This window comes from Malus domestica, chromosome 10 (genome assembly GCF_042453785.1).
Source record: "Malus domestica chromosome 10, GDT2T_hap1".
In the NCBI taxonomy this organism is placed as follows: domain Eukaryota; kingdom Viridiplantae; phylum Streptophyta; class Magnoliopsida; order Rosales; family Rosaceae; genus Malus; species Malus domestica.
Genome location: NC_091670.1, coordinates 41,599,551 through 41,626,159, shown reverse-complemented (window position 1 = coordinate 41,626,159; position 26,609 = coordinate 41,599,551). Strand labels below are relative to the sequence as shown.

The 26,609-nt window shown below is 42.1% G+C and overlaps 1 protein-coding gene and 1 long non-coding RNA gene across 2 annotated transcripts; one reads left to right on the top strand and one right to left on the bottom strand.

Annotated features, from left to right (window-relative positions):
- Positions 1-7,226: 7,226 nt before the first annotated feature.
- On the bottom strand, positions 7,227-7,930 carry LOC139188480 (uncharacterized). The gene is made up of 3 exons (XR_011571947.1): positions 7,706-7,930; positions 7,525-7,622; positions 7,227-7,260 (listed from the first exon to the last, which is right to left on the bottom strand). It is a non-coding gene; the product is annotated as an uncharacterized lncRNA (long non-coding RNA).
- A 4,797-nt stretch (positions 7,931-12,727) lies between these two features.
- On the top strand, positions 12,728-19,837 carry LOC103446853 (uncharacterized). The gene is made up of 15 exons (XM_070806422.1): positions 12,728-13,669; positions 13,754-13,858; positions 13,949-14,121; positions 14,255-14,465; positions 14,595-14,832; positions 14,921-15,071; positions 15,158-15,457; positions 17,006-17,065; positions 17,198-17,966; positions 18,056-18,178; positions 18,260-18,450; positions 18,558-18,768; positions 18,865-19,102; positions 19,176-19,326; positions 19,405-19,837. The coding sequence occupies exons 1-15, from the start codon at positions 12,862-12,864 to the stop codon at positions 19,702-19,704; spliced, it is 4,029 nt and encodes a 1,342-aa protein (XP_070662523.1). The 5' UTR covers positions 12,728-12,861; the 3' UTR covers positions 19,705-19,837.
- The last annotated feature ends 6,772 nt before the right edge of the window (positions 19,838-26,609 follow it).

The window sequence follows — 26,609 nt, the reverse complement described above, 5'->3', positions numbered from 1 at the left end:
TGATTCTGTTTCTCTGTAAGTGTATGGATACAAGTGTTTGGGGGAAGTCCCCCAGAGAAAGAAGAGAAGGGAGAGGAGAGCCTCGGTGGTGTGAGGTCTCTCCTGAATGTAATGAGAGCTTCTCTTAGCCTTCTTAGGCTTGGCTCTTTTTTTTCTAGAATGAGGGTAGGAGTCCCCTTTTATAGAATAAGGGGCTCCTCCTCTTTTACAAAGTATGGGCTTTAGTGTGAGGCCTAAATATAAGGCCCAAGGCCCAAATATACGAGGCCCTAAATATGGTATAAACAGTAGTCCCCCAAGTCTTCAGTCAAGAGAGTCTTTTGGCTGGAGACTTGAAATTCAGTCCATATGTGGGCCGAAGTAACTAGATGTCTTCTAGAACTAATGCTTGATATGAGGCGGTGCCCAATCTGAAATGATGCTCAACTAGAAGTAGCACATGTTGCGAGGTCGCTCTGCTTGTAGCTTATGTTGCCTTGGTTGGCTCGGCTTGTGGCATTGAAGGTGAGGGAGTCCCTTTTATAGAATAAGGGCTCGCTCCTCAATACATAAGTGATGGGCTAGAGTTGATGCTCGCAGTGAGACAGTTGCTCAGTAGGCGGCGATGCTCTCTAATGGTGGTGAGGGAGTCCCTTTTATAGAATAAGGGCTCGCTCCTCAATACATAAATCATGGGTGATCTTTCAATGAAAGTGAGGGAGTCCCTTTTATAGAATAAGGGTTCGCTCCTTAATACATAAATAATGGGCTAGAGTCCCCCAAGTATTTTTCATGAGGCCCAGTTGAGGCCCAATATATGGTACATAATGTAGTCCCCCAAGTCTTCGGTCAATAGAGTCTGTTGGCTGGAGACTTCAAATTGAATCCATGTATGGGCCGAAGTGGCGGTTGTTCGGAGGCGGTATTTGTATACCCTGCACTGAAGCTTTGTAGGTGAAGCTTTGTAGGTGAAGCTTTGCAAGTGAAGCTTTTAAGCTAGAGCTCTGTAAATGAAGCTTTTAAAGCTAGAGCTTTTGTAAATGAAGCTTTTGAAGCTAGAGCTCTGTAAATGAAGTCTTTGAAAGCTAGAGCTTTTGTAAATGAAGCTTTCGAAGCTAGAGCTCTGTAAATGAAGTCTTTGAAGCTAGAGCTCTTGTAAATGAAGCTTTTGAAGCTAGAGCTCTTGTAAATGAAGCTTTTGAAGCTAGAGCTCTGTAAATGAAGCTTTTGAAGCTAGAGCTCTTGTGAATGAAGCTTTTGAAGCTAGAGCTCTGTAAATGAAGTCTTTGAAGCTGATTTGACATGAGTGATGCTCATGCATGTTTATGTTGATTGACATGAGTGATGCTCATGGATGTTGACATGAGTGATGCTTATGGATGTTTATGTTGATTGACATGAGTGATGCTCATGGATGTTGACATGAGTGATGCTCATGAATGTTGACATGAGTGATGCTCATGAATGTTTATGTATGATTGGATGAGTGATGCTCATGAATGTTTATGTATGATTGACATGAGTAATGCTCATGTATGACTTGAAGTACTGGGCGTACTTTTGATCACCTGGTTGGTGGTAATAGCGGCGAGTTGCCGAATAATTGTGGAGTACTGGGGGTACTTTTGATCACCTGGTTGGTGGTAATAACGGCGGGTTGCCGAATAATTGCGGAGTACTGGGCGTACTTTTGATGACCTGGTTGGTGCTATTTCAGGCCTATGGGCCTTTGCCCTCCACAACATGTCAGCCCATTTGTTTTGGGCTTTTCCTTTTTTTTTTTTTTTTTTTTTTGACCCTCTGATGGGGTTTATACATATTACCCTCTGATGGGGTTTATACAGATGTCTCCAAAAGATAAAAATAAATTACATCATTCGGGTGAGGTGTTTATTCCTTGCTTTTGCAGTGTTTTTCTGCTGCCCTCTCTCTATATCTTCACCTGGTAGACAGAAGAAATCATAATAATAGAAAAATCTTTTGTTTTTCTCTTTTGCTTTCTGCTTTTGTTTTTTGCTTTCTCTTTTCTGCTTTGTTCCCCACTGCTTTTCTGCTTTTCTTGATTATGGGGTCCTCCGACTCTAGCACGTTCTCACCATTTTCGTTGTCGGTGGTGTTACCTTGCTCCTTCAAAACTTTACCAGACAGCAAAATATCTTACTCATACTCCCATATTAGGGAAAACATCAGAAAGATCATAAAATGCTTGGAGGTCGGACACGTAATGATGACAACAGAAATGGAGTCCTGTTCATGGGTGGGACACGTAATGATGACAAAGTAAAATAAAAAAGGAGGAATCTTATCTCAGTGTCAAGTTCATCATTCTGTCATCTGCAAAAGTCTTGAGCTGCTCAAGAACGGAGATATTGGAAACGACGGACTGAACCGCGACCTTATGGATGACAGAGGGATGTTGAACCTGATCAACCATTGTTACTTGCCCTTCGGTGGTGCTGGATGCGAGGCGTGCCTGTGATCCTTCGGCATCCCAAACTTGGCGAGGACTTCGAGATCGACGAGGCTCATGGACATGAGGCCCAAGGTGAGCTCGGACATTAGCACCGTGAGCAGCATTAGTAGTATGATGACCACTATGTGAATGAAGAATCTACTGGTGCAGCACTCGTACTTCACCGCCATTGAAGCTGGAAACGGACGACGCCGTTTTGGTGTGTAGCATCCTGACACCCCTGCTCCTCCGATACAATCATATGTACATGATCCTCCCCAGCTTTGCCAAGAGCCTACTGACATTGCTCTCGCTCTTGGGCTCAGGCTCCTCTCCGATCGACGGTGGACCCTCCTTCTGACCAACTAAATTGAGCACTGAAACAACCTAGAGGCGCTGCTTCTTCTTCGAGAAATTCTGATACAACGCCTTCCCAATCCCCGAAATGTCATTCTTCCTCGCTCTCATCGCAGTACCCTAGGCCGTTGTCGTCTACGATGGAGCCTCGGACCTCTTCCCGTCGTTTGGCAACGACTGCGTCGTACTCGTCGTCTCCGACAGTGTCGCAGATTCGGTCCTCCATTTGGAAACCCGCCAGTTTCAGATCGGCGACCGCCATGACAGAGAGTTTTGAGGCATTCGAGGGCTCCGGCACGGGTCGACGCCTCTGGTCCTCGATTCCGTCGCCTACTGGTGATCGCCGTCGCCTGCTCGTCGTCCGCCATTGACTGCGTGGTGGTTCTCTGTGTGAGTGTCAGTGGTTCTGGGTCTTCGATTGGACTGACTTTCCATGCGATTATTACCGTAAATTTGTAATCTTTGAGCATTTTGAGCCTTGGGGCTGGGTTGTAGAAGTGGATCTAGTCGTTTGCTCTGAAAATTGGACTGACTCGGCTGAGTTATACTTGTTGACTCACTGAATCTTTGGTAATGGAGACTTTTCATGTTGTGGCGCAGCATAAGAAACAGGACACTGAATAAAAGCACCCCAATTGCTACTGATGTCAAGAACTTGAAGAAAAGCAAACACTTCAATGGAAGTTTTGGATTCTTGGTTTCTGCGAATTTTGCAAATCCACGGCGGAGGTGAAAAAATGAGAGAGAAACCGACACAGCTTTTCGTGTCGATTCCCACAGACGGCGCCAAATGTTGATGCACAAAACCGGATGGTCTTGGAACAACGTAAATCCGACCGTGAATCTGCACAAACGCTCAAGAACACGAAGAACACAAGGATTTTATCGTGGTTCACCCCAATGTTTGGGCTACGTCCACACTGTAGTTGATTCTGTTTCTCTGTAAGTGTATGGATACAAGTGTTTGGGGGAAGTCCCCCAGAGAAAGAAGAGAAGGGAGATGAGAGCCTCGGTGGTGTGAGGTCTCTCCTGAATGTAATGAGAGCTTCTCTTAGCCTTCTTAGGCTTGGCTCTTTTTTTTCTAGAATGAGGGTAGGAGTCCCCTTTTATAGAATAAGGGGCTCCTCCTCTTTTACAAAGTATGGGCTTTAGTGTGAGGCCTAAATATAAGGCCCAAGGCCCAAATATACGAGGCCCTAAATATGGTATAAACAGTAGTCCCAACATTGAGAAATTGGCTCTGGCATTGGTCATGTCTGCTCGAAAACTCCGCCCTTACTTCCAAGCGCACTCCATCATCGTGCTTACCAATTATCCTCTTCGACAGATACTCCAAAGTCCTGACACTTCAGGGCGAATGATCAAATGGGCAATAGCGTTGGGTGAGTTTGACATCTCCTACCAACCAAAGCCAGCTGAGAAGGGCCAAGCAGTGGCAGACTTCATTGCCGACTTCACATATCCGGTTGACATTGCTTCTACACCTGAAGCAGTGGCTTCATTACCCCCGGAAGCTCAGAAGATAGAACCAACAACCCCAGCATGGAGTCTGTATGTTGATGGCTCATCCAACCAACAGGGCTGTGGAGCGGGACTAGTCTTGACTACACCCGACAAAGTAGCAATGGAGTATGCTCTTCGTTTCAAATTCAAGGCATCAAATAATGAGGCCGAGTATGAAGCCCTTCTAGCAGGATTACGTTTGGCCAAACACCTCGGGGTTAAACAAATTGATATTTTCAGTGACTCCCAATTGGTGGTCAACCAGGTTACCAACAACTTTGATGCTAAGGACAGCTCCATGGCAGCATATCTTGCGCAAACACAACTTTTGCTCAAACACTTCCACTACCAGATCACCCAAGTTCCTCGAGCGGCAAACAGTCATGCAGACGCCCTGGCTCGCCTCGCCTCGGCTGTGGAAGACAAGATTGGAAGAAAAATTCATGTCGAACTGTTGGCAACACCAAGCACCATGGCCGCAGAAGTATGCAACTTACAACAGGGGGATAGTTGGATCACCCTGATCTATAATTTCCTTGCTCATGGCACCCTCCCAAATGATAAAGTCCAGGCTAAGCAAATTCGATACAAGTCTACCCGCTACCTGATCATCAATGATCAACTCTATAAGCGAGGTTTTAGCCTGCCATACTTAAGGTGTCTTACGCCTGCCGAGGCGGAAATCGTCCTTCGGGAAATACATGAGGGAGTCTGTGGAGATCATGCTGGATCTCGGTCCCTAGCACACAAGACTTTTCGCCAAGGATATTACTGGCCAACACTCCACCAGGATGCCATCAAAGTATCCCGCTCATGTGACAAATGTCAACGATATGCGACTATTCCTCATTCCCCTCCAGAGCCTCTTACTCCTATGATCAGCCCTTGGCCCTTCGCCCAGTGGGGACTTGATTTGATCGGCCCAATGCCGGCAGGGAAGGGCAAAGTCTGTTACGCAGTCGTTGCAGTGGACTACTTCACAAAGTGGGCCAAAGTAGAACCCTTGGCAACCATTACTGAGGCAAAGATAGAAGACTTCGTGTGGAAGAACATCCTTTGTAGATTCGGCATTCCCAATGCGATAGTCACTGACAATGGGCGACAGTTTGACAACAAGAGGTTCAGGTTGTTCTGCTCTAAGTTCAACATCAACTTATGCTTTGCCTCTCCAGCTCATCCCCAGTCTAATGGACAAGTTGAGGCCATCAACAAAATAATCAAGCGCACTTTGAAAACCAGCTTGGACAAAGCTAAAGGCTGTTGGCCAGAATTTGTACCCCAAGTTCTTTGGTCATATCGCACTTCATATCGGACTTCAACAGGAGAAACTCCATTCTCACTTGCCTTTGGCACAGAGGCGGTTGTCCCTGTTGAGCTCGAGCAAGCAACATTCCGAGTCCAGAACTACATTCAAAGTGAAAATGACAAACAACTCACCCTCAACTTGGATTTAGTCGAGGAACACAGAAACCAAGCTCACTTGAGGAATGTCGCCTACAAGCAGCGCATCTCCAACTATTATGACTCTAGGGTCAAGCCTCGTTCTTTCAAAATAGGAGACTGGGTCTTAAAGAAAAGATTACTCTGCGACAGAGTCCCGAGTGAAGGCACACTTAGTCCAAACTGGGATGGACCGTATGAAGTCATTGGCATCAGTCGCCCTGGCTCTTACACACTTAGAAGCTCCGATGGCAAGACCCTTGGCCATCCATGGAACGCTGATCACTTGAAGTACTACTACAAATAGACTCACGATGTACAAGTGTTGAGCTATAGCCGTTCGGCATCCTATGTAATGAAGGCCATTTGGCAATGAATTCAATAAAGAGGTAATTTAGCCAACTCAGCCCTCACTCTTTTACATTCATAGCAAGCGATGCCGGAACCCTTCTCAATCAGAAAGCAATCCGTCTTCCACAGTCACTACAAAACAAGCAAATGAAGACCGTGTCAAGCGCCAAAAAAAAAAAAACAGCTTCATCCAAAAAGCTTCACCCGAAAAGCTTCACCTCCAAAGCTTCACCCACAAAGCTTCACCTAAAAAGCTTCACCCAAAAAGCTTCACCCGAAAAGCTTCACCTCCAAAGCCTCACCCACAAAGCTTCACCTAAAAAGCTTCACCCACAAAGCTTCACCCAAAAAAAAAACTTCACCCGAAAAGCTTCACTTAAAAAAGCTTCACCTACAAAGCTTCACCTAAAAAAGCTTCACCTAGAAAGCTTCATCTACAAAGCTTACAAAGCTTCACCATCAAAGCTTCACCTAGAAAGCTTCATCTACAAAGCTTCATCTACAAAGCTTCACCATCAAAGCTTCACCTAGAAAGCTTCAACACCAAAGCTTCACCTACAAAGCTTCAACACAAAACCTTGCTCCAAATAAACAAATTTTGTTCACAAAACCCAAGATGCCCTTGAACTTGTACAAAAACACTTGGGTAAACATAAACATTTTTTGTTTTACACCCAAAAGGGCCCAAAATTTTCCTTCTTATTTATTCACTTATATATGTTCCCAAACATATTATAATAGATCCAACAACAAGCCAAAGTCCCAAGTTTCATAATGGACAAAAGTACAAGCAATTCATCAATAATGAAGGTGCTACAAAAATTGGAATCTGCCCCAAAATAGAAATCCAACCCAAGAGACTTTTTCTCTCTCTCCCTCTTCCGCCTCCTTTCATCTATCAAATTTCTGCAACCTCTGCTCTTCTCCAATGGAGCTGAATTTTGGATACCCTATAGTTCTTGAGCATATGAACAACTTTCAAGAAGGAACCATTTCTGTTTGAGCGACGGAAATTAAAGTGTTGAAGCTCCAAACATGATAGTCGGCTTCTTGCAGATTTCGAAGCTGTTGTGATGTTTCGAAGATCTGGAAATATTTAACCGTTAGTTCATCCTGAATTTTTGATATGTTATGAAAGAGTCGATGAGGAACAACTTCAATGAAGAAAGCATGCCGATCTGAACAAGAGAAAATGGAGTTTCGAAGCTCACAACAAATCTGACGGGTTGACAGAAAAATAATAACCAGTCATTCATCATACCTGGATTTCTGGAGTTATACTGCTCCGAGGGATGTCAAATTTGGATATGTTGTAGTTCACGAGCTGAGGAACAACTTCAATGAAGAAAGCATACCGATCTGAACAAGAGAAAATGGAGTTTCGAAGCTCACAACAAATCTGACGGGTTGACAGAAAAATAATAACCAGTCATTCATCATACCTGGATTTCTGGAGTTATACTGCTCCGAGGGATCTCAAATTTGGATATGTTGTATTTCACAAGCTGAGGAACAACTTCAATGAAGAAAGCATGCTGATCTGAGCAAGAGAAAATAGAGTTTCAAAGCTCACAACAAATCTGACGGGTTGACAGACAAATGATAAACAGTCACTCATCATACCTGGATTTCTGGAGTTATACTGCTCCGAGGGACCTCAAATTTGGATATGTTGTAGTTCACAAGTTAAGGAACAACTTCGATGAAGAAAGTATGTTGATCTGAACAAGAGAAAATGGAGTTTCGAAGCTCACAACAAGTCTGACGGATTAACAGAACATTGATGAACAGTTACTCATCATACTTGAATTTCTGAAGTTGTACTACTCCGATGGATCTCAAATTTGGATATGTTGTAGTTCACAAGATAAGGAAAAACTTTCATGAAGACGACTTTGCAATCTGAGCTATAGAGAAAGGTGTTATCTTGCATCCACTCAGGCTGATTAGTGGAAACGAAAAGCAATTCCACCAAAGAAAAGATGAAAAAAAGAGAAAAGCTACTAATTGCACTTGATCTTGTCTAGTCAATAGCATGCAGCATCAAACACACAAAAGTTGGAAATATTTTTAGATAAAGCATATACGAATGTGTGACATCGAAACAAGAATTCGTTACTTTGACAAATTAGTAACACGCGAGACACCTCATTCGGCAACTCTCTTCGCCTGAAGACTTGGGGGACTCCCACCATATGCTACTGCACCTTGATACTCGGCAGTCTCACAACCACTCAGTGACTTGGATTTTTCAAGTCTCCAACCGAGAAGTTTTCCTCACTCGGGAAATTAAGGGAACACTACCTCAAACTACATGCTTCACTCACAAAGCTTCAACAATACAGGTTTCAACAAAAGCAAAAATTCAAAGAACTTTATGAAGAAGGCTTTGGTGTATTTAACACAATATGTTGAAATGAAGCAAAGCTTATTTATTAATATTTTCGATAAGCCACAAATATGTACATATACATGAGTCAAAATAAAAAAACAAAAGGGAGCCTTCACAAAGGTTGCTTAGGGGAAGTCTCAGCAGTCGGTAGAGCCCCAGAAAGAGAAAGCACCGGAGGGTGGTTATCCGGAGCCTCAGTACTTGACAAAACCCCAGAAGGAGGAGGCATTGGAGGTTCATCATTTGAAGCTTCATTACCAGGTACAGCCCCAGAGGACGAAGGCAATAAATGCCTTTGGAACAAACCCACAAACCGCTGATGATTAAGTAAAACCTTACCATCAGATTCCTTCATCTGGTCAAGCTTCCTCTTCATGTTTGTAGCATAGTCATGGGCGAGCCGGTGCAACTGCTTATTCTCATGCTTGAGCCCTCTAATCTCCTGTTTGAGACTCATCACTTCAGCAGCCAATGATTCAACTTGGCGGGTTCTAGCAAATAGGCGTTGGGCCATATTAGACACAGAACCTGCACACTGAACACTAAGAGCCAAAGAGTCCTTAACAGCCAACTCATCAGACCGTTTGGAAAGTAGTCTGTTATCTTTGGGAGTGAGAAGGTTCCTGGCCACCACTGCAGCGGTCATATCATTCTTCATCACAGAATCCCCAACGGTAAGAGGACCAGTGGGGGATATGAAGGATGGGCGCCATATGTTGTCTGGAGAAGGCGTGGCTGTCTCTTCTCCAAGGTTCAAGTCAAAACGACGGTCGGAGGGTCCAGACATTTTCAAATGTGTTGAAGAGGGAAGAGGTCAGACAAATCAAGATCTTAGAAGTGCAAGAAATGAGCTTCTACTGGTAGAGATTCAAGTGTGCTGTGGAACTTAATGCCAGCCTTTATAAAAATCTGCACTCGACGGAGCTTCAGAAATCGAAGAGGCGTTTGCTTTCTCAAAAGCTGGACTGCTCAGAGACCACGAGGGCCGATCTCAGAAATCGAAGAGGCGTTTGCTTTCTCAAAAGCTGGGCTGCTCAGAGACCACGAGGGCCGATATCAGAAATCGAAGAAACACCTGCTTTTTCAGCCTCGTCAGCACCTGTCACATGCACAATCAGCTTTGCGGAAATTACGGGCACTCTGTCGAAGATTTCTGGTGAAGTAGAAAGCACGTGAATCTTACTGATCAATCACCGCTCTCCATATGCACCATCAACTCCTCGGGTACCACATATAACTTTGTCAAAGATCTCTGACAAAGTTTAGGCACGAGAATTTCGAAGTTCCAGCTACCCTACTATTACCCATAAGGGTAAAGGAACAGCACCACTGCTTGACAACTGGAAAGTCCCTATGTGTGTCGACCTCCGTGTTTTGCGGCAGGACAGGTTGGCAAGAATGTCCAACCTTTACTCATATTCGAGAAAAGACTCCCAACATAATTACTTTCTCAAAAACCGGAGTAGCACCGCTTTCCGAATCTCGAGAGTCAGATCCTCGACGGGATTGCTTGTTCGAAAACCGAAGAGGCACAACTCTCAGAACTTCGAGAGCCAGATTTCCTTAGATAAAGCTTGTCTGTAATCTCCACACGTAATATCAACTTTCCAGATACCACATACCACTTTTTCAAAGTGCTCTGACACAATTAAAACACGTGAAGCTGGCAGCTCCCACTACATTGCTGTGACCAAGAAGGGTAAAGGAATAGCATTACTACTTGTTATTGGGAAATCCCTATATACATTGACCTCCCTCCTCAACGGACAGGCAAACCTGCAAAAATGCTCAACCCTTTCTCGCATTCGAAAAGGCACCCTCAACATAACCTCTCGAAATACTCAGCTTTATTTCCCCCCGATAATACCTCAGCAAATAAGCCACACCAAGAACAAGAGTATCTCATATCATCAGGGTCGAAAACAAGAGTATCCCATATCATGCTTTCTCCCTGTCTTTGTCTTTGTCCTTGTCCACACCTGCAGGACAAGGAGAAAGAGAGCAGTCAGTCGGAACCTGAAATCAAACCTCCAATTTGGAACTGACTGCCTGGAGCCTTTGCCTGGTTGCTTACTTAGCATTGCTCTCGAGTACTCATCCTTAACTGCTGTCAAGGTCACGAATTCCACCGGCAAATACCTCATGACAGTTGATCAGATATTGGCTCTTTACACTGAAGCTGCCAAGCGTGGATGAGTCACTATGAAGGAATGTTCTGAAGGACCATTTAAATGCAAAGGTTGCACACCACTTCTGCCATGCAAAAGATTGAAGCAGAAGGTTCAACGGTGAGCTGAAACAGATCACTACAGCACGACACCTTTCCATACCACATTCATTATTCCGTCAACAGCAAAAGTATCCCATATCATCAAGGTCGAACGTACTCTAGATTTGATGGACTTGTTTTGACCCTCAAATTTTTGAGTCGGCCTTATACTCTGAAGGGCACCAGAAAACCCTCCAGCACAGTTCAAGAATAAGCCTGTGGAAAGTTACTTCTTCAAAAAGCAAAAGTATCTCATATCATCTCTTATCCATTTACTTCTCCTTATCCTGGCAGTTGAATGAGAGACAAGGAGAATGAGAACAATCAACCGGAAGCCGAAGTCAAACCTCTGATCCTGGGTTGCTTACTTGGAAGTTTGACTGCTTACCTTGTCTGTCACCTCTTTCGGCAGATCTCCTAGCTCGGCGACTTGGGGGACTCCTACTATAGGGTTTGTATGACACTTACTAAGCCCGAAACTACAACTAAGCTTCAAGTGAAATTGATACATTACCTTGTGCGTCAACATCAGCTAAATACACCATTCCCGGATGGAGGAAAGGTACTTCCAGAGAAGGGCAGATGAAGATCAGACCACACTTCGGTACTTAGAAGTTTCGTGATTACTCAAGGGATTAGATCTTGCAAGTCCCCAACCGAGGAGTTTCCCTCACTCGGGAACTTAGGGGAGCACTGTTTGTACCATACTTGACCAATCCCGAAACTACCGAGCACCGGCCAACGCTATACTGTCAAGGACCCAGAAGAGTTCCCCTCCGACCAGGAGGCCAATCACTACTCGACACGTGTCAAGATTAGAAGCCAATCAGAGCGCAGCACGTGTCAACATCAAGAACCAATCATAATATGACACATGTCAATGTGACAAAGCTACAAGTTTTTCTATAAATAGGGGTCATTCTCCCACAATATGGCCTAATGCCATTTGTGTTAAATCATTCACAAGAACTCACTAAATTGAGAGCTTGATCCTTTGTACTTGTGTAAGCCTTTCACTACTAATAAGAACTCCTCTACTCCGTGGACGTAGCCAATCTGGGTGAACCACGTACATCCTGTGTTTGCTTCTCTGTCTCTGTTCATTTACGTACTTATCCTCACTAGTGACCGAAGCAACCAAGCGAAGGTCATAAAACCTGACACTTTCTGTTGTACCAAAGTCTTCGCTGATTTTGTGCATCAACAGAAACTTTGCAGGATGTTTATTTAGTCAATTATCTGCTAGTTTATCACAAAAAATTAGAAGGAATGCATTGCATGATAGATATAACTAATTTAAGTTGATTATATAGCGAGCTGGCAAACATTGTGAGTGTAGAAAATATGTAGTAATTAATGAAAGAAGTTTAAACACACCATAATCATTTATATATAATGAATTAGTATAATATTTTACATCTTATACATTGCATGGTAAGATACATGAGTGACTTAGCAAGGTCTAAAATATCGATGATATCGGAAATATCGGTAGTAAAAAAACATGGAAATTTCGATGGAAATATCGGGATATTATGGATATTTTAGACCATGAATGTAAGTTACCAACTTTTCTGAAATTTTAATTGTTTTATTTTTAATGACAAAATTGGATGAAAATGAAACTAATAATTTCAAATAGATTTGTCTGAAAATCAGGCATGCATACATGGAGAGTAGGCTAGGCAATGAAGTTTAATTCTAATTGTGTGACCTACTGAACATGCTAATCTCGCATGTATATATAAAAATAAGTAAACCACCGCAAAACATGTGTGACTATTATATTATTTGATGGTTTGTGGAAGTCTCTGTCGTTATCTATTAGTTTTGAGTTAATATATCTTTCAACTTGTGGTGTGACATTGACTGAATTACAAACAAAACCATGACCAACTGTGAAAAATTTCCTGGAAAATACAGCCAGTCGAAGTCTTTGTTTTCTTAGAATTTGTACTGATGTGATGATAACTAATTTAATTAAACAAGTCTTCCAAGAAACTACCTATCAATTCACAAAAATTCAATGGTGCTCGTACTCCGAGATTTTTAACCATATTTCGAGCAGGAAGGAGAAGACTTCAAAGCTATATATAAAAGTTTCCCTAATCTTTTTCTATGATTAGAGATCAAAACATGGCTAATTTCCCTTGTGTTCCGAAAACAATCTCTCTTTTTTTGCTTTGTTATCTCATCACCTTCCTTTTTGATCTTGCTTATGCTGATCCTCCATACAAGTTGTGCTCAGATGTTCGCGGTTATGTCGAAAATAGTACGTTTCAGAAAAACCTTCAGAGCCTGCTCAATTCATTGCCTTCGAATGCTTCTGTTTCCAAGCTGTACAATACCTCCGTTGGAAATGAACCAGATAGAGTTTATGGCCTTTATATGTGCCTCGATTATGTTACGAATGAGACATGTCACAACTGCATCAACACCGCGCATTTAGACATTGTGAGGATTTGTCCCAACTCAACAGAATCAGTTGTGTGGGAGGAGACGTGCCAACTGCGCTACTCCGATATGAAGTTCTATGGTGAATTGAATATGGGAGGCAACATTCCATTGGCTAACAAGGAAAACGTTTCAGAGCCAAAAAAGTTTGAGTATACCGTGAAGGAGAAGCTGAGTGAGCTTGCGAAGCGAGCGGCATATAATGTTTCAGCGAAAATGTATGCTACTGGAGATGTACCATTTGAAGATAAAGTGATATATGCTCTTGTGCAGTGCACTAGAGACTTATCTGGAGATGACTGTGATAAATGCCTTCAGCGCGCCATAGAAGACGTTTTGAGAGAGTTTTATTTCTCCATTGGTGCACGGCTTCTGAGCCGGAGTTGCTATCTGAGGTACGAATTGTATGCCTTCTATAATGGTGCAACTCAAGCTTCTATTTCTAGCTCTCCGAATAACAACAAAGGGGACGGTGAGTACTTTTAAAATTGTGTATCAATTTCGACGTTACAATGTTATAAATTAACTGCGAAGGCTTGGTTGTTTCCAAATGAAGGTAGAGGATGGTGGATCACGATCCTTACGATTGCGTCAGCATGTCTAGCCATACTACTTATGGGTTCCTGTGTCTATCTTGCAATGAGAAAAAGAAACAAAAAGGGTAAAATAATGCGTTCGGAAATGCTTATTTTAGAGCTGATCATCACTCTAATATGTTTTCTGAAAGCAGCTTTTCTTTCGATCTGTTCAGTGAGTAGTGAGATTTTAAGACAACATGTATTGTTCCCGGAACAACGTTTTCAAGGCAGAAACCCGAAAGCTGAGGAGTACCCCTATATCAGTTTGGCATCTATACATGCAGCTACGGATAAATTCTCTGATTCAAATAAGCTTGGAGAAGGTGGTTTTGGGCCTGTTTACAAGGTAAAAAGTAAAAGCAAACTGTTTCTTTAACAAAACTAGGGACAAAAAGTTCACATACGAAGATTTATTTGTATTACTATCTTCCGCTTGGTTAGTATTTCAGTGGCTTGATTTAAAATCTGGTATTTTGCAGGGTGTACTCAGTGACGGAAAAGAAGTGGCAATCAAGAGGCTTTCAAGCTGTTCTGAGCAAGGCACGGAGGAATTCACAAATGAAGTTCTGCTGATAATGAAACTTCAACATAAAAATCTTGTTCGGCTTTTGGGTTTTTGTGTTGAGGGAGAGGAAAAACTGCTTGTCTATGAATACCTGCCAAACAGCAGCCTAAATGTCTTCCTCTTTGGTATGTTTTCTCTTATGATCTCTCGAAAATTTCTGTATTTGGGATCTAGATTCAACTGTTTTATACTATGGCTAAGATTTTATTCTCAGAAATCTTTTAGTCTGTAAGTTCTCCTCCAATGATGCTTAGATTCAGAGAAACGAGTGCAACTTGATTGGAGCAGACGTGTAAACATTATAAGTGGAATTGCACGGGGAATTCTTTATTTACACGAGGACTCTCGACTTCAAATCATCCATAGGGACCTGAAAGCTAGCAATGTTTTATTGGACAGTGACATGAACCCTAAGATCTCCGACTTTGGCATGGCAAGGATCTTTGCAGGAAGTGAAGGCCAAGCAAATACGACTACAATAGTTGGGACTTAGTAAGTGCTTCTTGTCTAAATTTTCTTTTCCATTAAAGGGAAACTTACGGTACTCAACATTTTGTTCTGGATTTTGGTATTGGAATAGCGGATACATGGCTCCAGAATATGCAATGGAGGGAGTATATTCCGTCAAGTCTGATGTTTATGGTTTCGGAGTACTATTGCTTGAGATCATAACTGGGAGAAGGAACGCCAGCTTTCATCCAATAAAACGTGTTCCTAGCCTTGTAACATATGTAAGTTACTTTATGCACTTCTCTCAGAGCAAGACTCTTTGCAATTAAACAGCAGCTTAATGCTTGTCCAATTGATTATGATGCAGGCATGGAAATTATGGCATGACGGAAAAGGGTTGGAGCTACTCGACCCACTACTACTCGATTCATGTGATCCAGATGAGTTTCTAAGATATCTCCATATCGGATTGTTGTGTGTCCAGGAAGATGCGTATGACAGGCCAACCATGTCTTCTGCTGTTGTAATGTTGAAAAGTGAAACTGTAACTCTTAGCCAACCCGAGAAACCTGCTTTCACCACGGGAAGATTCACTGATCATTATACTGAGACAGCCGCTGGTAATAGTTCTATTAATGGCCTAACAGTTTCTAACGTCATGCCGCGATAACACCATAAGATTCATGAATCTGTACAAAGTTGAAACTTTCCTATGGTGTTTTTGGTCATGAATTTCTACCCATGTTCTCGATAGCACAAAGTTTTTCTTAGTTCTGTTATGTGTATATTATTAATAAATACAGAATACTGGCAGTTCAGGTGATACAAGTTGCTAAGAACAACTGGTTTATTCATTTCTAATGAGAATTAAAATGGGGACACCAAGCCAACAAGGCTTCCCGCTTTGCCAGGGTCGGGAGAGAATCATCTAGCATACGCAGCCTTACTCTTGTTTTACAAAGAGACTGTTTTCACGGTCCGAACCCGTGATCTTTCGGTCACAAAAGAGCAACATTTCTGTTGTACTAAGACCCGCCCTCATTTCTAATGAGAAATTGATGGTTTTTATTTATTTTTAATCGTTCTAATGGATTCGATTCATGGAATTTGACTTCATTCAAAATTTTTTATTTATTTTTAAATTGCATTTGTTTGTCAACCTCTATCCGAACCCACCTGGAAATGGCACTGATAACTCGTTACTAATCTGTGATAATCATTATGACGTATTACGATAGCAGCAAATTAAAGCTAGATTTAGCACAACTAGACACTAAAGTCTAAAGCTATGATATCATCAGTAATGCTCACTGATTTGAATTCACTGTTAAGATGGTTGCAAGTATATTCAGGTTAAAAAATAGCCAACATGACACACAAAATTAGTAATTAATTAATGACTAAAAGTCTAAAACCAGTGGCTGCTTAATCTGAGGTTTCTACATGTCCAAGTCACCCATGAGAATTTGAGTGGTCAAACAAATAGTTAAATAAAGAGACACAACTTGTTTAGCCAATCCTTAAATAATCACACTTTAATCAAGTGCTGTAAGCGTGACTTAATTACATTTGATCAAGTTGCAAAGTCTTTGATCAATGCAATATCCTTGGTCTCAATCCACCCTGCAGCATGACTTTGTTCAGCCAGCTTGCATATCGTTGAATCTTCGATCAGCAAGGAAGCCTCGGTGATAAAATCAAGTCGATACTTCAACCGGATGCAACCTGCTAGAGGTTAAACTTCACTGTCGGATTATATAACAGACGATCAAAATAGAGCCTGCATAAACACTAAAACACATGCTGTTGTTAATTTGATGTCACCTCAAGGAAATTTCATATCCAATAAGATCACTTGGATATATTTCAATTTCTACAGGTCCAATTCACGTGATTATATCCTATCTTCCTATAGCACTCATCACGTCGTTACACTCACCTCCAATTTTTTTCTGCCAAATGCTATGCTACAGTCAAAACACTTTTTACTAAACTACTAGTAATTCCATGGCTGGCCCCTTCAAGTAGAATGGTCAAACAAATAGTTAGACTTACACTACTCTAGATACATGAACTCTAAGATAATCACATTTTGATCAAGTATTTTAAGCATGCCTTATATGTGACTAATCTGCAAAGTCTTTGATTAATTAATCAACAATTAATCAAATCATTTGAATACCATATGCTATTCTTGGTCTCTATCAACCTGCAGGTCATGGCTTTATTCAGCCGGCTTGCGTCTTTGATCAGCAAGGATCAAAGTTTCTGTGGTGTAATCAACGGTTAACCAGATGAAAACTAGTAGCAGGAACTTCGATGTCAAAACTGAAAAGTCATCCAAATAAATCATCCAAGTGTTTCTTGCCATTGTCCTAATTCTGTGTTCACTGTGAACCCTTTCTAGAAAATGGATAAAGATAAACTTCCTGTAATGCTTTTTGCAATTATTTCGCTGTTGATGCCAGCTGCCCTTTCTGCTACAGATCCCCTATCAAATTTTTGTTTAGCTGATGTCAGAAATAGCCAATTTGAAAGCAATCTCGAGCGGCTACTTGAGTCATTATCTTCCAACACTTCCATCGCAGGAGGTTTCTACAACGATACGGTAGGAGATGGACTTGACATAGTCTATGGACAAGCACTTTGTAGATGGGATGTCAACTCCACGGTTTGCCAAAACTGTGTCGATGAAGCAAGGCAGGAAATCTTCAAGAGTTGCAATAAAACAGATGCAATGATTTGGTACGAGCTATGTCAAGTTCGATATTCTTACCAGATGTTCTTTCAACTAATGGTTTACACTGGAAAGTATCTGGACAAGGATAGTCAGGAGAAGAACGTATCAAATCCACACCATTTCAATGATGTATTGACCTATTTAATGATAAACCTCTCTGGAGCAGCTGCGTTTAGTCCTTCTAAGCATATGTTTGCAACTGGGAAAATTAAATTTTCGGGAAAGGATACAATTTATGGCTTACAGCAGTGCACTAGAGACATTTCTGCAAGTGACTGCCATAGCTGTTTGAATTCTGCTCTCACAGATCTTTTGGGATGTTGCTCTTCTCAACAAGGTGGAACTGTTGTCAGTAGGAATTGCAATGTGAGATTTGAACTGTTCCCCTTTTTTAACGACTCGTCAAATTCTTTGTTAATCTATCCACAGTCCAAAGGTTAGTGGCTTGAAAGTTTTCTTTTGTGAATTAATTATCTGTGCACTGCATGCACATTGTGGCTCAAGGAAATTCTTTCTATTAAAAAGCAGCGGATAGATGGAAGAATTGGAAGGTGGTTATACTTGTATCTGCATCCATCATACTGTTAGCAGCCATTGTATTTTGTACTGTCCGTCTCCGGCGCAAAAAGGGATCAGAGGATGTCAAAGGTACATCTATCAAAACTAAAAAATTATTCTGAATTTTGAGGATTACCTTGTAAGATTTACTTGTGATGTTTTTTTTTGCAGATGAAGAAAAAAGCGAGCAAGTACTATTACAAGATTTGGCAAGCCCCACTGGAGTCACAATCACAGAAGAAGGGATGTTCATAATTTCTGAAGAGCTGGCCTTCATGGATCTAGCTACTATAAAGATAGCTACGAATGACTTTTCGGATTTAAACAAGCTTGGACAAGGTGGGTTTGGTACTGTTTACAAGGTAATGATACTATGTATTATGTTTCTACGTAGGCTTAATTATAGTACTGATTCAATTATAGGCCGAAAAATGAATGTCGTCATCTGATTTTGTCAATATTCTTTCAGGGTTTGCTACCAGATGGGAAAGAAGTTGCCGTCAAAAGACTGTCGAAGAAGTCATGGCAAGGCTTAGAGGAGTTCAAAAATGAGGTGGTAACCATTGCAAAACTTCAACACAAAAACCTGGTGCGGCTCTTGGCATGCAGCTTTGAGGGAGAGGAAAAGCTGCTTTTGTACGAGTTCATGCCAAATAAAAGCCTTGATGTTTTTATCTTTGGTTTGTTCATCTTACTCTTCTGCTATAATGTTCTTTTACTTATACATTTATACATCATACGGACACTTCACATGATAAATTGTACTAAATTTTCAGATTTGGAAAGACGAGCAGAACTCAATTGGAAAATTTATTACAACATTATTGAAGGCATTGCTAGAGGGCTTTTGTATCTTCACGAGGACTCGCGGCTTAAAATCATTCACAGGGATTTAAAGCCTAGCAACGTACTGTTGGACTATGAAATGGTTGCCAAAATATCAGACTTTGGCATGGCAAGGATATTTTGTGACAGCCAGAACACAGCTAACACTAAAAGAGTTGTAGGAACACTGTGAGTTTGCTTCTTACAGCTCCCATATTTATCTTTAGAACATGCTAATGCTTATACTCGATTCTTGAAACAGTGGTTATATGGCTCCAGAGTATGCAATGGAGGGTCTATTCTCTGTCAAATCTGATGTCTTCAGCTTTGGTGTAATCTTGCTAGAGATTATTAGTGGGAAAAGGAATACTGGGTTCTATCTCACAGAACATGCCAAGACACTCCTTGCATATGTACGTTCTTTGTCCACTTTGATTACTTAACTTAATTTCTGTGAAATTAAAATATTTTGCGGCTTAAATAATTGATAGGCATGGAGGCTATGGAAGGACGGAAAACAGTTGGAATTTATTGAGCCTTTGTTGATGGAAACTTGCCCAACAGGCGAGGTTTTGAAGTGCATGCATATTGGTCTTTTGTGTGTCCAGGAAGACCCTGCAGAGAGACCTACAATGTCAACTGTGGTTGTATTGCTGGGAAGTGAATCGATAGATCTTCCTGAACCAAAGCAACCGGCAATATTTGCTGTACGAAGAGTTGCCCCAATCAGTGAGTCTACAACTGATCCTGCTTCCAATGGGCTCACTCTTTCCATAATTTCGCCTAGGTGAACAAGCTCTGACTGGAATTCCATTTTGCTTCCTCGAGGTTGGTTCGAATACTGCTTGAGGGGGCTCAAAAGTGGTTTGATCCTACCTCTCGAGTGGCTATATATATCGCTGAAATAAAGACAAAAACTTAATAGCCCCCAGTGAGTGAGGATCCTCGGGATCATCACCGAATTCAGAAAACGTACCTCGTGTATTAATTCTTCTTTGCTCTCTTCGTTTACCTTGTGCCATATTATTTTAAAAAGAAGGCTATTTGTCCAACTTCCCAGGCAATTTTAACATATGAGGTAGAATGTGTCACGTAATATTGTGTTTTATGTATTCAAATTCATGCCAACAAAACAATGCATTCTCATCCCCTGGAAAAAAAACACAAGCTTCGTTTTCCTTTCACTTTCATTACGTGAACCAAATGAGGCCCTAGGTTAACAAACCTAACTGGGTTTCTCTTGTAGTTGAATATAGCTACAGCCTGTATAGGGTGTCACATCCTGACCTGGGCCCCCACCACATCTCGGCCTCAACTCCACCGTAGCACGATATTGTCCGCTTTGAGCCCTGACCATGTCTTCACGGTTTTGTTTCTGGGAACTCACGAGAACTTCTCAGTGGGTCACCCATCCTGAGATTGCTCTCAGGCGAACTTGCTTAACTTCGGAGTTCCGATAGAACCCGAAGCCAGTGAGCTCCCAAAAGGCCTTGTGCTAGGAAGAGATGGACATGTACATATAAGGTTTATAAGATCCACTCTCTTGGGCGATGTGAGATGTTACAATCCAGCCCCCTTAGGAGCCCAACGTCCTCGTCGACACACATCCAATCAGGGATTGGCTCTGATACCACACTGTCACATCCCGGCCCGAACCCCCATCACATCCCGGGCTCGACTCCACCGTAGCACGATATTGTCCACTTTGGGCCCCTACCACTCCTTCACGGTTTTGTTTCTTGGAATTCACACGAGAACTTCCCAGTGGGTCATCCATCTTGGGATTGCTCTCGCGCGAACTCGCTTAACTTCGGAGTTCCGATGGAACCCGAAGTCAGTGAACTCCCAAAAGACCTCATGCTAGGAAGAGATGGGCATTTACGTATAAGGCTTACATGATCTATTCTCCTAGACTATGTTGGATGTTACATAGGGTCTCTAGAGATTTTGGTAATTTCATTGGTTTTGGTTTCAGGACCTGTAGGCTGTAGCAACCAAAAAATAAAAAACGTTTCATTTAATTCGAAGATGAATGAAATGAAAAAGTGCCAAAAAAAAAGGTGAGAGTGTAAGTAATGTGATGTGTAAGATTATGCGATGAGTTGATTTCATATTATATATTTGACCCTATTATGACTTTCTAAGTATATTTAAGTAATTATTTTGGTGATATTTGGGTACTTTGAATTATATTTCTAATGTAGTACATTCGACTTCCTCTTGAGCAAAAGTGGCCAAACAGATGAATTTCGGAGTGATTCCAATTGGACTATGTTCGTTAGTCTTTCTATTTGTTTGTGTCAAAGTTTTACAGTTTTTTGCCAAGTGGTTTATTTATAGCAATGAAATAAAGGTCCAACGAGTAGTGCTTGTAAAGTGACATTTTGTGCTTATTTGGGCTTTTTGGCATCCAAGATGATGTCTTTTGTGTTCGAGGCCTTCTACAATTATGTTTGGGACATCTCAAGTATTAATTCTAGTCATTTTGGGTTTGTTTTTGAGCCTTGAAAATCCAGAAACGTGATTGATTTGTGGCTGGGCAGATTTCCCATATTTTTTGTCAAAAAAAAAAAAGTGCACCATGATAAAGTTTTAAAGCTTTTGGCCGTGAGAGAGTGCATTCGTTAGTTTCGAGGCCACAAATCAATTCGATATTCGTCCAATTCTTGTGAAGAGCAACCTTGCTAGGGTTGCTATACTACGATTATCTTGTTCTATTGTAAATATTTTTAAGTGTTTTTATCCTTATTTTTACAGGTAGTAAAAATCTTATTAGTATGCTAAGTCTAGAATTCAAAACTCTCCAATAAAAAAAAAACAAAAAAGATCAACAAGTTAAAGTTTTAAAGCTTTTGGCCGTGAGAGAGTGCATTCCTTAGTTTCGAGGCCAATGATAGGTCAATTCGATACTTTCAATGTAGGGTAATGCTAAGGAGACCAAATTTGGAGACTGCGCAAACTAAATGATGTGTCACCAATAAAAATAAGCATGTGTTGTGGTCTATTTTATCTGACAGAGAGAGTAGGGCCGGCGGCAGAGGGAGAGAGGAGAGAGATATGTGTTTGTAGAATTGTAGGGGAATGTGTGTGTTGTTATCCCTCCTACATTGTGCCTTTATTTATAGTAGTAAAGGGAGAGAAGATATTCCTTCTCCTCCAAGTAATACAAGTTGTAATAGGAAAGGATAACTAGAATCAAATCTTATCTAGGATTTACACAATCATACTTAAACTAGGAATGTTTACAACACTCCCCCTTGAGTGGGTAAATACTCAAGGTAGATTCAGCATCATGCAGAAGTTGAGGAAGTCGACTCGTCGGCATTGATTCCAAGGAACAACGCTTATTCTCAATAAGGTAGGAACTTGCATAAGTAGTAAGTCTCACTAAAAAACCCTAAGGCTATGGCAAAAACCCAAGTAGGGACAAAATCCATAGTCTAAGGAAAAATGCGTGAGAAATGCAAAGTCAAAAGAAACGTCTACAGGACGTCATCAGGGATATGATCAGCCCAAGGTGGGTGCCTCGTTAAAACCTAGTTAGGTAGCAAAAACCCAGTGGGAAAAATGCTCCTAATCGTAGGGAAAAAGAGTACATTAAGATCAAGCAAGTATCTAGAAGATACTCCCCCTGAGTTTGACATAATTCCACAGAGAAATAGCAAAGTTACAACTCAGAAAGTTTACGCATACCAATTCCATGAACAAGCTTCTGAAACGTCGCTTTCGGTAGTGATTTGGTGAAGAGGTCGGCCAGATTGTCTTGTGATCGGATTTGCGTGACTTCAATCTTCTGATGCTCTTGTTGTTGATGTGTAAAGAAGAACTTCGGCGCAATATGCTTGGTGTTGTCTCCTTTGATGTAACCCTTCTTGAGCTGTTCGATGCAAGCTGCGTTGTCTTCAAAAATCGTCGTCGGGGCATTAACGGCGGGATGAAGATCACAGGAGCTTCGAATATGGCCCACTACTGCTCTCAACCAAAAGCATTCCCGAGTTGCTTCATGTAAGGCGAGAATTTCAGCATGGTTAGACGAAGTGGCAACTAAGGTCTGTTTAGTTGACCTCCAAGATATTGCGGTGCCTCCAACGGTAAAGACATAACCCGTTTGAGAACGCGCCTTGTGCGGATCAGATAAGTATCCAGCGTCGGCATAACCAACAAGGCGAGAATCAACCCGATGAGCATAGGGTGCGGCATCACTCGAGGATTCGTAGGGATAGAATAAGCCCAAATCCGTAGTACCCTTAAGGTAACGGAAGATGTCTTTCACGCCAGTCCAATGTCTGCGTGTTGGTGCATTGCTGTATCTTGCCAAAAGATTAACAGCGAAGGAGATGTCGGGTCTAGTGCATTGAGCTAAGTACAATAAAGCGCCTATCGCACTTAGATAAGGAATTTCAGGCTCCAAAATCTCTTCATCATCCTCCTTCGGACGGAAGGGATCTCGCTTTGCATCTAGCGTACGAACGACCATAGGAGTACTCGAAGACTTCGCTTTATCCTCATTAAAACGGCGCAACACCTTCTGGGTGTAGTTCGATTGATGTACTAGGATTCCATCCGAACAATGCTCTATCTCGAGGCCGAGACAGTATCGAGTCTTACCTAGATCTTTCATTTCAAATTCCGACTTCAGGTGCGAAGCAGTTCTCGCGAGCTCTTCAGGAGTTCCGATGAGATTCATGTCATCGACATATACTGCAACAATCGCAAATCCGGAATGTGACTTCTTAATGAACACACAAGGGCATAGTTCGTTATTCACATATCCCTGACTAGTCAAATACTCACTTAAACGGTTATACCACATTCTTCCGGATTGTTTCAAACCGTATAGTGAACGCCTCAGCCGAATTGAGAGCGTGTTCCGGGGTTTGGAAATATTTGAACCAGTCAATGTAAGTCCTTCGGGAACTTTCATATAAATTTCCGTATCAAGATCCCCATAGAGATACGCGGTTACTACGTCCATCAGCTGCATATCCAGTTTTTCGGAAACTACCAAACTGATATGGTAACGAAAAGTAATCACATCCATAACGGGTGAGTAAGTTTCGTCATAGTCAATCCCGGGGCGTTGTGAGAAACCTTGTGCTACAAGACGAGCTTTGTAAAGCACAATTTCGTTCTTCTCATTACGCTTCCGAACGAAAACCCACTTGTAGCCAACGGGCTTCACATGTGGAGGAGTAGGAACTACAGGTCCAAACACCTTACGTTTCGCAAGTGAATCAAGTTCGACTTGGATTGCTTGTTTCCAGTTTGACCAATCAGCTCTACGTCGACATTCATCAACGGAACGCGGTTCAATGTCATCGCTCAACATGATCTCAGTAGCTACTGCAAATGCTAATGCATCGTCGACAATCATCTCATTTCTACGCCACACATCATCTAAGATAGCATAATAGACCGAAATCTCACGATTCTCGGGAGGAGGATTCGTCTCTTCAAGGACGCTTCCATAATCTAGAATTTCCTCATGAGTTGGGTAAAATGAGTAAGCGATAGTCGGATTCACGGTAGGCTCTTCAGGACCTTGTGCCGTGGTTTTCCTCTTCCGAGGGTGTGAATCCTTTGAACCAAGGGGTCTGCCACGCTTTTGTGTAGGGGCAGATGATTGGCTAGCCACTAATGTACGTGGATCACCAGAATTGGCGTCCCGGGCTTCCAGGAGGGTAGTCCGTCGTACATTTGGTACATCCATCTTTGCAGGCGTATTCGCAGCTGGAATATGTGATCTTGTCACGCGCGCTAGATCGGTGAAAGCATCTGGCATGCTCTGAGCTATGCTCTGGAGATCTAATATGCGCTGCACTTCAGCTTCAGACTGAGCGGTGCAGGGATCTAAATGAGACAAAGTGGGAGTCGTCCACGATAATTCGCGTCGTTCATTAGGAACGTTGACGTTCTTATCTCCCCCTAACGACGGGAAGACTGTCTCATAGAAGTGACAATCCGCGAAACGAGCGGTAAACAGATCGTCTGTCAAAGGTTCTAAGTAACGAATAATCGAAGGAGAATCATATCCGACATAGATTCCCATCCTTCGCTGAGGCCCCATTTTTGTACGTAAGGGCGGCGAGATCGGTACATAGACCGCACAACCAAAAACGCGCAGATGCGATATGTCGAGTTCGCATCCGGTGACCAACTGAAGGGCACTAAATGGTTGTGTCGCAACAGGCCTCAGGCGGACCAACTTTGCTGCGTGCAATATTGCATGGCCCCAAGCAGCGATCGGGAGCTTGGTACGTATGACCAACGATCGAGCAATCATTTGTAAACGCTTAATGAAAGCCTCTGCCAGGCCGTTCTGGGTGTGAACATGGGGTACAGGATGTTCAACTTCAACCCCAACCGACATGCAATAGTCATCAAAAGTTTTAGATGTGAATTCTCCAGCATTATCCAATCGAATAGATTTGATCGGATAATCAGGGTGGTGAGCCCTGAGCTTGATAACCTGAGCCAACAGTTTGGAGAATGCAGCGTTCCTTGTGGACAACAAGCACACGTGTGACCAACGTGTAGAAGCGTCAACCCAAACCATAAAATATCTAAATGGTCCGCAGGGAGGTTGAATCGGTCCACAAATGTCCCCCTGAATCCGTTGTAGAAAAATGGGAGGATTCGAACGAATCTTGTCATAAGAAGGCTTAGTAATAAGCTTTCCCATAGAACATGTTTGACATGCAATTTCATGGATCGAACCTAAGCTTCGGGTTAGTGGATGCCCGTGTGAAGTTTTGAGGAAACGGCGCATCGCTATTCGTCCAGGATGTCCCAAACGATCATGCCAAAGTGTAATTTCGTGCGCGGTCCCTGTGGTAGGGCCGGCCACATAGTGGCATTCTATGGGGCGTATGGTCGTAGTATACAGACCACTCGGGTTACGCTCCATCTTCTCTAGAATACGCTTCTGGCCATATTCGTAAGAAGTTACGCACAGAAATTCAACTCCGTTTTCTACGTGGGTTTCAGCGTGGTAATTGTTATCTCTAATGTCCTTGAAACTTAGTAACGTTCTTCCGGAACGTGGAGAATAGAGTGCCTCAGCAATGGTCAAGATTGTACCATTGGACAACATTATACGTGCCTTACCGTATCCTTCGATCAGGTTGGATGGGCCTGAGAGGGTTGTCAGAGGTGCATTCTTAGGTACGAAGTTAGTGAAATAGATGCGTTCACGCAAAACAGTATGCGTGGTTGCACTATCTGCCAGACAACTAACTTTCCCACTAGTCATACCTAGAATGAAAAATTAATTTGAATCGGTCAAATGCATAAAAGTTTATAAAAACAAGTATCAATTCAAAATAATTTCATTTATTCAAGGAAAAAACTTAATATCCAAAATAAATCGCCAACTAATAATCCAAAACATAAAGGAAAATTGTTCAAAATCAACCAAAAACAAGGTGGGGTTCGGCCACAAGGTGGAATTCGGCCCCAATTGTCTTATTTTAACTGAAAAATAAGTCTATGTCTAAGATTCTAATCTTCCATAGGAGTGGTATCCTCCTGAAAATCAGAAACCTCCATCTTTGTAGTTTCCGGTTCGTCCACTTGCAGGAAGTTTGATTCAAACTTCGTACGACGAGAATGATATGCATCCACAACCTTCTTGGGAGCACGGCAAATACGGGACCAATGGTCCTTGGAACCACAACGATAGCACATATCTTCATTC